The 17,976-nt window shown below is 34.8% G+C and overlaps 1 protein-coding gene across 1 annotated transcript; it reads left to right on the top strand.

The window, feature by feature from the left end:
* Positions 1-16,433: 16,433 nt before the first annotated feature.
* On the top strand, positions 16,434-17,241 carry LOC107480005 (auxin-responsive protein SAUR32). Its single transcript, XM_016100130.3, has one exon. It carries the CDS (start codon positions 16,525-16,527, stop codon positions 17,014-17,016), a length of 492 nt encoding a protein of 163 aa, XP_015955616.1. The 5' UTR covers positions 16,434-16,524; the 3' UTR covers positions 17,017-17,241.
* The last annotated feature ends 735 nt before the right edge of the window (positions 17,242-17,976 follow it).

The raw sequence follows: 17,976 nt of genomic DNA, 5'->3' as shown, positions 1-17,976 counted from the left end.
ACCACACCAAACTTAAAATATTGCTCGCCCTCGAGCAAGAGAAGAAAGAAAAGAAGAAGAAGAAGAAGAAAATATGGAGGAGAAGGGGAGAGGTGTATTCGGCCAAGAAGGAGAAGAGAGGTGTGTGTTGTGTGAAAATTAAGGAGAATGGAGGGGTTTATATAGGGAAGTGAGAGAGGGTAGGTTCGGCCATTTTAGGGTGGGTTTAGGTGGGAAAGATTTTTGAATTTTGAAGGTAGGTGGGGTTTATGGGGAAGAGTGGATGGATGTGAGTGGTGAAGGGGGTAATTGGGAAGAGAGATTGAGGTGATTGGTGAAGGGTTTTTGGGAAAGTGTGTTATATGATTATTAGGAGGTAAGGTGAGAATATGTTAGGTGGGGATCCTGTGGGGTCCACAGATCCTGAGATGATCCTGTGGGTCCACAAATCCTGAGGTGTCAAGGATTTACATCCCTGCACCAATTAGGCATGTAAAATGCCTTTGCATGCAATTCTGGCATTTAAACGCCGAAGTGATGCACATTCTGGGCGTTCAACGCCCATGTGTAGCATGTTTCTGGCGTTGAACGCCAGTTCCATGCTTGTTACTGGCGTTCAGCACCAGCTTTCCTCAGGGCATATTCCTGGCATTCAAACGCCAGGATGTTGCTTGTTTCTGGCGTTCAGCGCCAGATCCATGCTCTGTTCTGGCGTTTAAACGCCAGTAAGTCCTTCCTCTAGGGTGTGATTTTTCTTCTGCTGTGTTTGATTCTGTTTTTAATTGTAGTATTTTTTTTGTGACTCCACATGATCATGAACCTAATAAAACACAAAATAACAATAAAATAAGAATAAAATTAGATAAATAAAAATTGGGTTGCCTCCCAACAAGCACTTCTTTAATGTCAATAGCTTGACAGTGGGCTCTCTTGGAGCTACAAAGGTGATCAGGTCAGTGTTCTGAACTCCCAACACCAAACTTAGAGTTTGGATATGGGGGTTCAACACCAAACTTAGAGTTTGGTTGTGGCCTCCTAACACCAAACTTAGAGTTTGATTGTGGGGGCTCTGTTTGACTCTGTACTGAGAGAAGCTCTGCATGCTTACTCTCCCTTGTTACAGAGGGATGGCCGTGTGCCTTAAACACAAGGTAGTCCCCATTCAATTGAAGGACTAATTCTCCTCTGTTAACATCTATTTGCTTCCTAGTGTCTAAGATTATGAAATCATCAGGGATGTAAAGGCCTTCAACCTTTACTAACACGTCCTCTACTAATCCATAAGCTTGTCTTACTGACTTGTCTGCCAATTGTAGTGAGAATAAGGCAGGCTGTACCTCAATGATCCCCAGTTTCTCCATTACAGAGAGTGGCATAAGATTTATGCCTGATCCCAGGTCACACAGAGCCTTGTTAAAGGTCATGGTGCCTATGGTACAGGGTATTAAGAATTTACCAGGATCTTGTCTCTTTTGAGGTAAAGTCTTCTGAACTCATGTATCTAGTTCACTAATGAGCAAGGGAGGTTCACCTTCCCAAGTCTCATTACCAAACAACTTGGCATTCAGCTTCATGATGGCTCCTAGATATTGAGCAACTTGCTCTCCAGTCATATCTTCATCCTCTTCAGAGGAAGAATAGTCTTCAGAGCTCATGAATGGCAGAAGGAGATTTAGTGGAATCTCTATGGTCTCTATATGAGCCTCAGATTTCTTTAGGTCCTCAATAGAGAACTCCTTCTTATTTGAGAGACGTCCCAGGAGGTCTTCTTCACTAGGATTTTCGTCCTTCTCCTCCCTTGTGCATTCGGCCATATTGATTATGTCAATGGCCTTGCACTCTCCTTTTGGATTTTCTTTTGTATTGCTTGGGAGAATACTAGGAGGAGTTTCAGTGACTTTCTTACTCAGTTGGCCCACTTGTGCCTCCAAATTTCTAATGGAGGATCTTGTCTCACTCATGAAACTTAAAGTGGCCTTTGACAGATCAGAGACTAAGTTTGCTAAATTAGAGGGGCTCTGCTCAGAATTCTCTGTCTGTTGCTGAGAAGATGATGGAAAAGGCTTGTTATTGCTGAGCTTGTTTCTTCCACCATTATTAAAGCCTTGTTGAGGCTTTTGTTGATCCTTCCATGAGAAATTTGGATGATTTCTCCATGATGAATTGTAGGTGTTTCCATAAGGTTCACCCATGTAATTTACCTCTGCTATTGCAGGGTTCTCAGGATCATAAGCTTCTTCAGAAGCTGCCTCTTTAGTACTGTTAGATGCATTTTGCCATCCATTCAGACTTTGAGAGATCATGTTGACTTGCTGAGTCAACACTTTGTTCTGAGCTTATCCCAAGAGTCTAGGCTATCTTTAGGTTATGAGTCCAACCATGTTCTAACTCTTTCTCTTACAGCAAAAGGGAAAAGCATGAGCCTGTAGACTTTAGGATCTACTCCATTTGTCTTAACAATCTCACAAATCTGCAAGAACTCAGTTAAAAACTGATAAGGATCTTCAGATGGAAGTCCATGAAACTTGTAGTTCTGTTGCATCAAAGCAACTAATTGAGGTTTCAGCTCAAAATTGTTTGCTCCAATGGCAGGAATTGAGATGCTTCTTCCATCAAACTTGGACGTTAGTTTAGTGAAATCACCAAGCATCCTCCTTGCATTATTGTTGTTGGTTTCGGCTGCCATCTCCTTCTCTTGTTCGAAAATTTCAGAAAGGTTGCCTCTAGATTGTTGTAATTTAGCTTCTCTTAGTTTCCTCTTCAGAGTCTTTTCAGGTTCAGGATCAGCTTCAACAAGAGTGCCTTTTTCCTTGTTCCTTCTCATATAGGAAAGAAGAGAACAAAAAAAGAAAGAAGAGTCCTCTATGTCACAGTAAAGAGGTTCCTTATTGTTAGTAGAAGAAGAAAGGAATAAAAGTGGAGAATCCAATCACAAGGGTGAGGATAGAGGCAGTGATTGGAGATGAAGAGAGGTGAAAAGAAGTGTTAGTAAATAAATAATTAAATAGAAGAAGAGAAGAGAGGGAGAATTCGAAAATAATTTTGAAAAAGTAGTTAATGATTTTCAAAAATTAAAGATAAGATATAATTAAAATTTAAAATAATTAGTTAATTTAAAAAGAATTTTGAAAAAGGATGAGATATTTTTGAAAATTAGAGAGGGAGAAGTAGTTAGGTGGTTTTGAAAAAGATAAGAAACAAACAAAAAGTTAATTAGTTAGTTGAAAAAGATATTAAAATCAAATTTGAAAAGATAAGAAGATAAGCTTTGAAAAAGATATAATTTTAAAAAGATATGATTAAAAAGATATGGTTGAAAAACATATTTTGAAAAAGATTTGATTTTTTTAAAATTAAAATTAATTACTTGACTAACAAGAAACTAAAAGATATGATTCTAGAAATTAAAGATTGAACCTTTCTTAACAAGAAAGTAACAAGCTTCAAATTTTTGAATCAATCACAATAATTGTTAGTAAAGCCTTTGAAAATCATGAATTAAAGATAAGAAAAAGATTTTAATATTCAATTTAAAAATTTTCGAAAAATAGTGAGAAAAATGAAAAAGATTTGAATTTTGAAAAAGATTTTGAAAAGATAAGATTTTTAAATTTGAAAATTTGACTGACTTGTAAGAAACAACTAATTTTAAATATTTTTGACTAAGTCAACTCAAATTTTCGAAAATTATGAGAAAATTAAGGAAAAGATATTTTTTGATATTTTTGAATTTTTAATGATGAGAAATAAAAACATAAAAATGACCCAAAACATGAAAATTTTGGATCAAAACACATGATGCATGCAAGAACACTATGAATGTCAAGATGAACACCAAGAACACTTTGAAGATCATGATGAACATCAACAACATATTTTTGAAAAATTTTTGATGCAAAGAAAACATGCAAGACACCAAACTTAGAAATCTTTAATGCTTAGAAAATATGAATGCAAAGATGCACATGAAAAACAACAAAAGACACAAAACAAGAAATCATCAAGATCAAACAAGAAGACGTACCAAGAACAACTTGAAGATCATGAAGAACACCATGAATGCATGAATTTTTCGAAAAAATGCAAGAACAATATGAATATGCAATTGACACCAAACTTAAAAATTGACTTAAGACTCAAACAAGAACACAAAATATTTTTGGTTTTTATGATTTTATGATTTTTTTGTATTTTTATTATTTTTTCGAAAATATTCTTTTGGAAAAATAAAGAAAAAATTTTTTTGAAAGAATTTTGAAAACTTTTTTGAAAAGAAAATAAAAAGAAAATTACCTAATCTAAGCAACAAGATGAACCGTCAGTTGTCCATACTCGAACAATCCCCGGCAACGGTGCCAAAAACTTGGTGGACGAAATTATGATCATCAACAATGGCTCTTTGGTATGTGCATCTGTTAACTCAGCACTTTCTTTCCACAACTTCGCTCAACTAACCAGCAAGTGTACTGGGTCATCGAAGTAATAAACCTTACGTGAGTAAAGGTCGATCCCACAGAGATTGTTGGTATGAAGTAAGCTATGGTCATCTTGTAGATCTCAGTCAGGCTGATTCAAATTGATAGTGGTTTTCAGAAAATATAAAGAGATACTTAATTAAATAATAAAGGATAGAAATACTTATGTAAATTCATTAGTGGGAATTTCAAATAGGTGTATGGAGATGCTGTGTTCCTTCTGAATCTCTGCTTTCCTACTGCTTTCATCCAATCTTTGTCACTCCTTTTTATGGCAAGCTGTATGTAGGGCATCACCATTGTCAATGGCTACATCCCATCCTCTCAGTGAAAATGGTCCAAATGCTCTGTCACAGCACGGCTAATCATCTGTCGGTTCTCGATCATGTTGGAATAGAATCCCTTGATTCTTTTGCGTTTGTCATCACGCCTAGCAATTGCGAGTTTGAAGCTTGTCACAGTCATTCAATCCCGGAATCCTACTCGAAATCCCACATACAAGGTTAGACTTTTCGGATTCCCATGAATGCCGCCATCAATTCTAGCTTATACCACGAAGATTCTGATTAAGGAATCCAAGAGATATGCACCCGGTCTAAGGTAGAACGGAAGTGGTTGTCAGTCACGCGTTCATAAGTGAGAACGATGATGAGTGTCACGGATCATCACATTCATCATGTTGAAGTGCAACGAATATCTTAGAATAAGAATAAGTCGAATTGAACAGAAAATAGTAGTACTTACATTAAAACTCGAGGTACAGCAGAGCTCCACACCCTTAATCTATGGTGTGTAGAAACTCCACCGTTGAAAATACATAAGTGATGAAGGTCCAGGCATGGCCGAGAGGCCAGCCCCCAAAACTTGATCACCAGGATGTCAAAATCCAAATATGGAACTAAGATATCTAATAGACTAGTAAAAAGTTCTATTTATACTAAACTAGCTACTAGGATTTACAGAGGTAAGTAATTGATGCATAAGTCCACCTCTGGGGCCCACTTGATGTGTGCTTGGGCTGAGCTTGATCTATCCACGAGCTGAGGCTTCTCTTGAAGTTGAACACCAAGTTGTAACGTGTTTTGGGCGTTTAACTCGGGTTCGTGACGTGTTTCTGGCATTTGACTCCAGAATACAGCATGGAACTGGCGTTGAGCGCCAGTTTACATCGTCAGATCTCGAATAAAGTATGGACTATCATATATTACTGGAAAGCTCTGGATGTCTACTTTCCAACGCCATTGAGAGCGCGCCATTTGGAGTTCTGGGAGGTCAGATTCCAACAGCATCAGCAGTCCTTTGTTAGCCTCCTATCAGAGTTTTGCTCAAGTCCCTCAATTTCAGCCAGAAAATACCTGAAATCACAGAAAAATACACAAACTCATAGTAAAGTCCAGAAATATGAATTTAGCATAAAAACTAATGAAAACATCCCTAAAAGTAACTAGATCATACTAAAAACTACCTAAAAACAATGCCAAAAAGTGTATAAATTATCCGCTCATCATACTGTCATCTTTGGATCTTGACATCTTTGGAACATTTTTCCTTAGACTTGGAGGCTGGCCTCTCAGCCCTGCCTGGACCTTCATCACTTATGAATTTTCCACGGTGGAGTTTATACACACCATAGATTAAGGTGTGGAGCTCTGCTGTTCCTCGAGTATTAATGCAATTACTACTGTTTTCTATTCAATTCATGCTTATTCTTGTTCTAAGATATCCATTCGCACACAAGAACATGATGAATGTGATGATTATGTGATGCTCATCACCATTCTCACCCTATGAACGCGTGCCTAACAACCACTCCGTTCTACATGAAAACAAGCTTGAATATATATCTCTTGGATTCCTGGTCCACAACGCATGGTTGCCTCTCCTGACAACAGAGCCTTCCATTCCGTGATATCAGAGTCTTCGTGGTATAAGCTAGAATCAATTGGCAGCATTCTTGAGATCCAGAAAGTCTAAACCTTGTCTGTGGTATTCCGAGTAAGATCTGGGATGGGATGACTGTGACGAGCTTCAAACTCATGACTGTTGGGCGTAGTGACAGACGCAAAAGGATCACTGGATCCTATTCCAACACAAGTGAGAACCGACAGATGATTAGCCCTACGTAACCCGTAGTTGGACCATTTTCACTGAGAGGACGGGAGGTAGCCATTGATAGGGGTGTTCGTCGTGCGGTTTGGTTTGGTTTTTGAGGGAAAAGCCATCCGATCCGATTGTCTAATTAAAGTGCGGTTCGGTTTGGTTCGGTTTTTTGTCAAGGTCATCCAAACTATTTGGTTCGGTTTGTTCGGTTTTTTCAATCAAATCAAAAAAAATTCTACCATACTATTATGCAAAGTCATAACATTGAAATTGACAAATCGAAATAACACTTTCTTATTGTATCGAAGTTTATATCATCTCTCTCAAAAAGAGGACCAACAATATTTCCAAAATTTCACAAATTTGGATAACACATATATAACTAGTTACATACTTAATGCTAAACTCTATACCAACACCAATGATTAAATCCGAACCCAACCCATTAAAATTTGCACCATCTCTTGAAGAGAAGATTGAAAAAGGATGATGATGATCATTATGGAGAAGGGGCAGATACTGATAAAATTTCTTAAAAGAGATTAGAAATAGGTCTTGGGACTGCTTCTCCTGAGCTCATTAGCTCATCCATGGCACAGTGAGGGTTTGTCTTGTGCTTCTCACATAGCTTTGGTAAATACACTCCTGCAAAAATTTAAATGTAAGAGGATTTAATTTATGTAATTAATATATATATTTTAAGGTGAATTTTATGGTAGTTATTATTCCAATAATTATGGACTTATGGTGATTATATATTTTGATGATAACACTTAAAAAGTATAGCTAAAATTAATGTTACATTTTTTTATTTTTTTGTTAGTATTACAGTACCATAATACACCTATGCTAACATGACCATACTTAATAAACATGAAAATCAAAGAAATATAAACTTGAACTCAGAAGTAAGAACTGAAGCAAAACACAATAAGGGCATTTTAAATAAGTTAAAACTAGAACCATTTTAAAAAAGGCAAACCATTTGAAGACAATTTTAAATAAGTTAAAATTAAATTCATCACTAATCCAAAAAGAATGAAAACCTGTAGAAGTTTTCAGATCCTCCTTTGGCAACCAAACAATAGGCATTAGTAAGTTTAGAAAACACTCCAATTTCACAATTATTCTCAAATTGTAGTCCTGCAAGGAAATAATATACATTCAATATCTTATCTCAAAAAAGAAAAAATGAGTTCTAGTAAGAAAGACTAAAGTAGGGAAGGCATATATGATTGCTTACTAGTGGCCATGATTGAGAATAACAGAGATCTTTAACCCAAATAAGCAGATTGAAGATCTGCAGTGAAAGAATGCGAGTTAGGAAAACAACATAAAGCATCCATGTTCTGTATATTAAAATTATGCTTCAAACCAAAAACAGCTTTCCAGATATCATGATCAGTAAATACAACTTTGCTTGCTAACATCCATTCCATACAGTGGGAACTGAAAAATAACTATTTAGTAAATCAACAACAAACAAAATCAGAACAGAGAATAAAAATCTAACAACCCTCAACCAAAAAATCAGAACCAACAACCCTAAACCTATGAACCAAAATATACAAATAGAATTGAAAATCATGAATCAGAATTAACCCTAAACCCCTAAATCAAAATAGAACAAAAAGTTTAGAATTGAAAAACAAAATCAGAATCAACAACTCAACCATAGAATCAAGAACAACTCAACCAAGTATTAATTATAAATTAGAATCAATAAGAAGGCTAAACCAGAATTTAAAAATAAAAATAGAATCAGAACAAAAAAACAAACATGAGGCTTAGCCTCCATTACAGAAGACGATGGAGGCTTGGTGGGAATTGGGGTCGGTGGCTTGGCGCTGCTGGGAAGAACGTTCCTGGGCCGGTGCTCGCTGGCGATGCTGGGAAGAACCCTGCTGCCTGCTGGGAACTGGGAAGAAGGCTTCGGTGTTGGTGGCTGGTGGGATTGCGACTCTGCGAGGGCGAGACTGAGAGCAGCTGAGAGAAACTGCGACGGGCCGAAGGCTTCGCGGTGGTGGGTGGCTGGGTGCGCAGGTCGGCAGATGTGGAGATTTGGAGAAGAGGGAGCAACCGCACAAAAAACAGCAAAATAAATTTTTTTAATTTTTCGGTTATCGGTTAATTCAGTTTTCGATTTTTTCGGTTCGGTTTGTCGATTTAGTTCGGTCCAGATCGGTTTTGAACACCCCTAGCCATTGACAACGGTGATACCTGAACATACAGCTTGCCATAGAAAGGAGTATGAAGGATTGGATGAAGGCAGTAGGAAAGCAAAGATTCAGAAGAAATAACGCATCTCCATACGCTTATCTGAAATTCCCACGAATGAATTACATAAGTATCTCTATCTTTATTTATGTTTATTTATCTTTTAATTATCAAAACTCTATAACCATTTGCATCCGCCTGACTAAGATTTACAAGATGACCATAGCTTGCTTCAAGCCGACAATCTCCGTGGGATCGACCCTTACTCACGTAAGGTTTATTACTTGGACGACCCAGTGCACTTGCTGGTTAGTTGTGCGAAGTTGTGAAAAAGAGTTGAGATTACAATTGTATGTACCAAGTTGTTGGCGCCATTGAGATCACAATTTCATGCACCACAAGTATTAGGTTGTATAGGACTAAAATAATCAACCACAAGATATTGAACATCTAGAGTTTTGGTTAGAGGATTCTCACTAAGTGTGATTTGTAACCACACTAATCCCAACACAGGTACTCGTTCACCCAAAAATCTCACTAGGTCTCTAGTGGATGGTTGCAGTATGTTATCATTTAACTTTATTTTTTGAAATATGGAGTAAAATAGAATGTCGGCACTACTCCCTGGGTCCAAAAATACTTTATGAATTATTAGGTCTCCCAGTTGAATAGAGATGACAACCAGGTCATCTAAGTTGAGTTCAGTTGAATTGAAATTTGCCGATTGGAACATCATTTCAGGGAAGTTGGACAAAGTTTGATGATTGTTTATGGTGCTCTCTACAGTGAGCATAGCTCAGTAAGTGCGTTTGCAAGCAGAGCTTGATGCTCCACCACTAGCAAAGCCCCCAGATATGCAATTCATCACACCTCGGGGTTGATTAGGCTGAGCTGTATGTGCTTTGCCCTTGTCCCGAGAAGATTGACATGCAGAGGATAAGTCAGATGGATATGTATTCTGGTTTAGGATATGGCCACCGATGTATTTGTCTATATGTCCTTACCGAGCTAAGCGCTCGAGCAAGTCTTTCGCTACAACACAATCATCAGTAGTGTGCCCGTGTTTCTGATAAAAAGCACAATACTTTGTTTTGTCCACATTCTCCATATCTTGGTAGGTTCCAGCCTTTCGAGAAGGTTTGATTAGCTTCGAATTCAGTATTTTCTTGATGATTTACTCCCTTTTGGTATTGAATTGTGTATATGAATCGTAACGCGGTGTCAATCGGAAAGGTTTCTTGTTGTCTCGAGCTTTATCATCATCTTTATTGGTTTGATTCTTCTCGGATTTCTGAGCTTGGCGCAGCTCTTCAATCTCTATTTGACCCTTGAATTTCTCTCGAAACTCGGCCAAGATTTTGGGTTTGGCCACTATGATGGCCTTTTAGAACTTTTTCGGGTAGATTCCACTCTTTATAGTATGCAGGTGTATCTCAGGGTGAAGGTTTGGGATGCTCATTGCTACTTTGGTGAAGCGGGTGACATACTTTCTTAAGCTTTCATGCTTCCCCTTGTTTGATAGTGTTTAGATAATCGGAATCATGTAAATAGATGGAATATGCAGTGAACTGATATTCGAATTGCTTAGCGAGCTCCTAAAATCGTGAAACTAAACCTGCAGGTAAAATGTAAACTAATCAAGTGCAGGACTGTTTAAAAAAGTAGGAAAATAACAACACAAAATAGGATCAGAAGCACCGTTCACTATCATCATAGATTAGAATTTTTTGACGTATTTTTTTGGATCTCCCATGCCATCGTAGGGAGTCAAAGTGATTGGTAATGCGAAGTATCTAGGCAGTTTGAAATTCATGACGTCGGCTGAAAATGGTCCAACAGCGTTGTCCAATTCGTCATCGTCATCGTTTTGTTGATCTCTCTCCGATTGTTGAGTTTTAGAGATGTGTGTTGGATTAGAATTTCTTCATCGTCCTCTGGTTGCTCATTGTGATTATCATTATTTTCAATCTGAGCATTAGTTAACTTGGCTATTTGATTTGCCATTCATTGGTTTTCTTCTGCCATACGCTAATTAGCTTGTTATAGCTCCGTTACCATCCGAAGAAGTTTAGATGGTGTGGGAGGAGGCTGGTCAGCCATGAACAGGTATGAGAGTTTTTGGGACCTAAAAAAAGAAGGGTTTCTATCTCTAGATCCCACGGTAGGCGCCAATTGTTCTTGTAGAGGTTGGCCGTTGTATAGCTCGTCTGCCGATGAGTATCTGCAAGCTTTTCGTCGGGATGAGTTATAGTCGACAATGAGAGAACAAGAGGATAGATATCTGCAAAAGGCAATCCGACGCTCAAGTCAATAAGTGAATAATAGGCTTTGCAAATTGTAATAATATGAACAATATTCTTACCTTTTCCTTTATATCTGGAATGAAGAGTAACGATTATGTTTCTGAGTAATTTTGCTTTAAATGGAGAGTAATAGTATATTTGAGTATTTTGGTATTTATTTTGATGACCGTTAGTGGTAACCGATTTATAATATATATAATTGAGTCATGACGTATAGCCAAGTTATAACGGCCGTATCAGTTTTTTTATGGTTCTTTTTTGATATGTTGATTTTACTAAAATATTTTTGAGTATGATTTCTAACAACCAGAACTTCATAGAATGTTTTGAAAAAAAATATAAATGGGCAGACTATCAGACAGCAAAACTGCAAAGGCTTTTGGAGAGTATAATATGATGACAGGATCCATGGGTGTGAAAATTTTCACTAAGAAAATTGTTAGAAGGAATCACAAATCAATAGTAATTTGTTTTCCCCGATCTACGGATAGTTTGTCATTTACTTATGTTTTTTTTTTTGTTCTATTTTTTATAAAATTCTACAATATTTAGCCATTTCCTTAATCTTGCACATAAAAGACATTATGGAGGAAGTATCATGTAAATTTAATCTTCTTTTTTTTGTTTTGATTGTTTATGAATTAAGACCATAACATTGATTTAATATTTATTATGTCAGCAAGGTTTCAGCTATAATGAAGAAGCTTTGTCTTCAATTAGCAAGAAGAAACGGTTAATTTTTTCCTTCAAATTGCTAAAGAGCAATAGAACCTCCAACTTTGCTTCTGCACTTGTCAAACCAACAGCAGCTTCTGTTTCTTCAAAGCGAGATAACAGTAACATTGCTATTATGGCAACTAGCAGGAGCAACAAGCATGTTTCATTACTAAGCTATGCTGATAAAAGAAGATCTACCCCCTAACAAGTTGCTTCAGATGTCGGTCAATTTTTAATAATTTGACAGCATCAGTCATGAAGAAATTTGAAAGTGCAACAACTGGTATGTCAGATTTCTGTGCCATGTCTTTTACAATCTCTATTTCTATGATGTTAAAGTGAGTTGTCTTCTAAATGCAGGCTTAGAAGGAGATGTAGACGTTAAATGGTGCTTGCTTTCGACAGAGTAAGCTATTCCCATTTTGATTGAAGGTGTTATTAGATTTTTCATTGTGCTAGATTTATTTGGATGCTTTCTATGTTCAAGAGTTCATATTTCAACAATTGTTTTTCAGTTCTTTTATATTTCTCTTTACAAGCTAAAATTTTCCTTCTCCGTGTAGCTTGCAAAATTCTTTCGATCTATCAATTATGATGATCTATCACACTGTCTCCAATCTTCAATAATCATTGTCCATTTTGACTCATACATCGGTACATCTTATAGTATATAAATAATTGTCTTAAACCATTTCATCACAGCATCAAATTTCTTTTGGTTCTTTACTTCTCATATATGATTATTTGATCATCCAACTTGCTCTGCCTGAGACTTCACGAATTGCTTTGTCCAGATTATATTCCAAGCTCTTGAACTTTCATGGAGCTGAATATATAACTAACAAATTTATAAGAAGATTGTTTATGTTGTATTAACTCTAACCCTTTCATATGGCTCAGTTAGTTTCATCAGAGAAGATACTGATAAGAACTTCAAATTGATGGATGGATCATACCTCATTATGTCATTACCCGTTCTAGTCAGAATGCAATCATAGATTCAAACATGCACACAATGACCATTCCTGTACATTTCATTAGTTTCTAATACTTAAGAGTGAAGACGTAACTCTCAAGTCTCAAGTCGCTTTTTATATTCAAAATACATGGGCACATGCGGTCGAGATAAATAGTCAAACCTATGGAAATTTTCACAAAGTAATTGTAATGCAACATGAACTTGCAAGGCCTTTGTAATACAATTTTGTTGTTAAAACACTTGCCTACCATCCAGCTGGGGTTGATATATTTTTTAGAATCCAACATACACACACATATATATATATATATATAGACTTTGAGAAAAAGAAAGCAACAATACACGACCCATCCGTTTGACATTGCCATCAAAAACAGATCAAGTGTCATATGAGTCATAAATAGTACCAATTCATCACAATAAAATTATCCTCATCCATTATGCATGTATCACTTCACTAACAACATACCACAACTCATAAGAAAAATATTGACTACAATCACAAAAAAAAAGACACATATGAATAGAAAAAAAAATACAACTCTGTTTACTTGAATATAAATAAACGATAATAACTAACAACTCAGAGACAAAAAAAACAACAGATATATCCCCTGTATATATATAGTGGCAGATCTTTGTTTTGACAATGAGGATCATGACCCTTCCAAATTTTTTGAAAAAAAAATTAGTAATTTTGTTATATGTAGACATGTCGGAGTATTAGTTATTCAATTGGTTGATATTTTTTGTTTTCTACCTCAATATCTTATATTTGGGTTCAAATTCATACTCAATTATAATAATATACAACATATTAGATTAATAGATGACATAAACTTGAATGATTGGATTTCTCCAACTATAACAATGAAAAATTAAAGAAGTGATGCATTTTTTAAGAGAAAAACTAATATTTTAGAGAGAATTTAATGATAAGTTTGATTTTAATTATTTGCAACGTGATTTTGAAAAACACCCCTAAATGAAGCTAGATAAACTTATTTTAAGTGAAGTCTATACCAAGATATTATTTATTATTTGATATAAATTTTTTTCTCTTAAAAATTATGTTTAAGCTCCGTCACTAATTAAAATATTTGTTTCTCTAGTTGAGGGAAAGTGTTAGACTAAATTAAGATTTAAAACTTTTAAATTATAAGATTCTAACTGATTTCAATTTATCCGATCTCGCTCCGCTCTATAAAAATCCGCATCGAATCCGTCCTGCTCTTACCCACAGGTAGTAAAATGTTAAACCCTAACCTGTCTCTATGGGTACCTGTCCCACTCTTATCCGCCCCTATAATTATTAAATCCAATAAATTAAATTAAATTTTAAAAATTATATAACCATCATTTACATACATAACATAAATTAAAGTGAAAATTTAAATATGATACAATATTATTAATCATTTTACTAATTATTTTATATATATTATATATACCGGGGCGGGTAGGGGTGGGTTTAACCTAAATCTGACTCCGTCCTGTCCCGCCCAAGAACTCGCCTCATTAAAACCTTGCCCCAATGTGGGGTGGGTAATTATCCGTCCCGAACGGGTAGGAATGGGGTGGGTACCCACAAGTTCAGATAGTGTTACCACCCCTATAGTTGTGTGCATAATTTTGATTTAAGTTTTTATTTTTTTCTATTGCAGATGTTTAAATTGATTTATTTTCATATATTTCCAAAAAAGAGTTACATCTTTCTTGTAATGAGATTATATGTGATACGATATTTTTATATTTTGGAGAGCATTTTACGAATAATTATAAAAATAATAAGATTAAAATTAATCATTTATAAATTTAAAGTATAATAGCATAAAATTTAAACATTAGTAATATTAATAATTAAGTAAATATATAATAGTATTTATAAATAACACTTTTAAAAATATAAACTAGATAAAAAATTATTAACTTAAAATATTATCATATTATAATTCGTCCCTTTGGCGCAACTTAGAATTCAACTTAATCCGATAAGCAAAAGGAGGATTTGCATGCAGGAATAAAACATAGCCACTTGACACTCACTATAAGCACATTTGGTTTTCTCCCAATGATATCTAGATATGAACACTATTTATTTATATGATATGATTTGGGTTTGGCAACAGCGGTCAACATTCACATTTGAAAAATAAATTAAGTTTAAGATGCAGGCATGGAATAAAACCAATAAATCTTCTTTTTATATTCTTAAAATGATAACATGTGTGGAATTACAAATGATGCCATGTCGTCATGACTGAAAGTGAATAGTAATACACACAGATTATGATTTAATTTAATCAGGACTTATATCGATCGAATGGAATCCCAAAGTTTAAAAGTAAATTGCTTCTATAATTGTTGGAAGAGAATAAAATAGATACCGCAATTGGCCTAAGAAGGCAAGTGGTGGGTTATGTACTATATGACCAATTAATAAAAGCTGAATATTATATGAAGGAAACAACAGTGATGATTCATATTATTTAGTGAACAAAATTATATATATATTATGCGTTTACCCGTCATGAACGACAGCGCCAACAAGCGCCCCAATTAACTTTTCTACCCTTTCCTTTTCGTTGATTATTCCTTATTAGCTTCTTTCCGTTTCAAACGATGTGTCTTTCCCCAGCTGCCATCTATATTATATAATATATAAATTAATTAATAATTCGGAGTACTTAACATACATTTTTGCTTATCAAGTTATTTGACTTTGCCTTAAGACCGTGTGTATACTTACTACTGTTTGTCCTGTTCATTATATATCTAATTTATTAAAGGAATCAAACAATTATGATTCAATTATTGCCGCAAGATAAATAATCAGTCTCCAAATTAATTTAATAGTTTTTTTATTTAACTAGTTAGACATGTTAATATCTTAATTTTTTTAATTAACAACGAAACATTAAGTAAAAAAAAAAACAACCAAATTAACATGCAATTACTTTAACTTGAAAGTTATATATCGAAAACCTTTTTTTATACTGTTATTCACTCTATCTATATTCATGAATAATGCTCTTTTAAAGTTTTATATACACATACATTAAGAGTGTGTGGTTTAAATATTACTTTGTTACAAAGATTTTATTTTTATGGGAATCAAAGATACCCAAAAAAAGGTAGAAATTAAAATGATGGTATTTTGATTCTATGAAAGCAAACTTACTTAAAAATAACTTTTCAAACTTTGAACCAAACATGAGAATATGATATTTCCATCTTAAATTTTTTAAAAATTATTTACAATTCCTCCAACCATACACACCCTAACAATTATATTACTTTGCTAAATACGGTTTATTTATTTGAATGTGAAATTCACAGTGGTTGCTTTTGGTGGATAATTAATTAATTACGAAAAAAATGCTAATCACCTTGTATAATAAAAAATTTAATATTAAAAATAAATTAAATAATATATATATATTTATTATGGTTAATTTTGATATATAAATGATATTTTTGTAATTAATTATATGATAGTAACTAATTAAGTGGCGGGAAAAAGAAAAAAGAGGATCAAAATCCAACAGCGAGAGCGGACAAAATAACGAGGCGAAGACCACACGGGGCTGGGGGCGACTCTTTGACCAAACTCTCTATAAAAGCGATATTCCATCCCCTCAATTTCATCAACTTCATACTTTTCTCTTCAATAATATATAACAAATAACCATTTACATTGAAAGGAGATCACAGTAGAAGAGTTGAGTTAACATTGAATTAATCATCAAGAAGAATGAACTTTGTGAAGAAGTGTAAGAGGGTGTGGGGAAGCAGCGAGAGAATGTGTTGTGGTGAAGAAGAGAAGAGTGGCAGTTATGGGAGATTAAAAGAGAATAAGAAGAAGGAGAAGAGGAAGGTGAAGAAGGTGGAAACCAGTGCTCCTCCACATGGTTGTTTCTGTGTGTACGTAGGAGAAGAAAAGCAAAGGTTTGTGATGAAGATAAAGCACGCGAACCATCCGTTATTCAAGGCCTTATTGGACGCTGCTGAAACCGAATACGGTTACAGAAATGGACCACTCTGCCTCCCTTGCGACGTTGACTTGTTCTGCGAGGCACTCGCTGAGATCCAGAACACTTCTTCTTCCGTCGGTTGTGCCTTTCATCACACTAACAAACACTACTCTTCTTCTTCATCTTCTTCTTCTTCTACTTTATCCGCATCGGTTTTCCAGAGTCCATTGTCCTATCATTCTAATCTCACTGATTACCAGCTTCTCGTATAGCAATCAAATCGTCATCGCCAATTACTTGTAGATATGAATTAGCTTCAATTCTGAGATTGACAACATAGATCGGCCTTTGCATGTGTCTTTGTAAAACGTCTTTTTAATTATACGAGAGATAGAAGAGGAGCATGTATCTTGCACGTGTATAAGACTCTTTTTGTTAATTTTTTAAAAATAAAAATAAAAAAGAAAGAAGAAATGACTTGTCTATTTGCATAATAACATCATCGCGTTCTCCATTAATAATAGTAACCAAAACTTCCACAGTGATCGATGATTAGTATATGCAAACTTCTATCAATAGACGGTTATCATCCACGAAATTAAAAAGCCATAAAATTGTTGTAGTAGACTAGGAAGAATAATTAAGGCACAATAACAAGAGAAAAGCTTTCAGACCTTGAGTCTGGCGTGGGTTGTTCAATGCCGATGAAGTTCAATACATATGAAATTATTAACTCAAGAATAAAAAAACCAAAATATAATGTTCCAAATTTAGATTTGTCAATTAGTAACGGGCTAAATTTAAGTCGACTCGCCACGAACGGTAAATCAAAACTAAAAAAATAGGTTAAGAAAATGTCAGTTTGAGTTAATTTGTTCGAATTAATTAACAAATTAAATGGATTGATTTTTTTTAGATTACTACATAATTTTATTAATTTTCTTATTTAGTATCCAAAAAAATAAAAAAGATCATACATCTATATATTTTCATAGTAAATTATTTAAAGTATAAAAAACTAGTTAAGGAAAAAAAAAACTTTATATACAAAAAGGAGAGACTAGGGACGGATACAAGGGACAGAAGTAGTTGGCTGGGCCTTCTATAATTTTGAACAAGTATATTTTACATAAAATATGTGATTAAGAAAATAAAAAAATTATATATATAATTTAGTTATTTTATATGTAATTTTTTATTATGCGATGAGTTTAAATTTTAAGTCATCATAT

This window comes from Arachis duranensis, chromosome 3 (genome assembly GCF_000817695.3).
Source record: "Arachis duranensis cultivar V14167 chromosome 3, aradu.V14167.gnm2.J7QH, whole genome shotgun sequence".
Classification (NCBI taxonomy): Eukaryota; Viridiplantae; Streptophyta; class Magnoliopsida; order Fabales; family Fabaceae; genus Arachis; species Arachis duranensis.
Note: the sequence above shows the minus strand (reverse complement) of the source record. Positions and strands in the feature narration are given on the sequence as shown.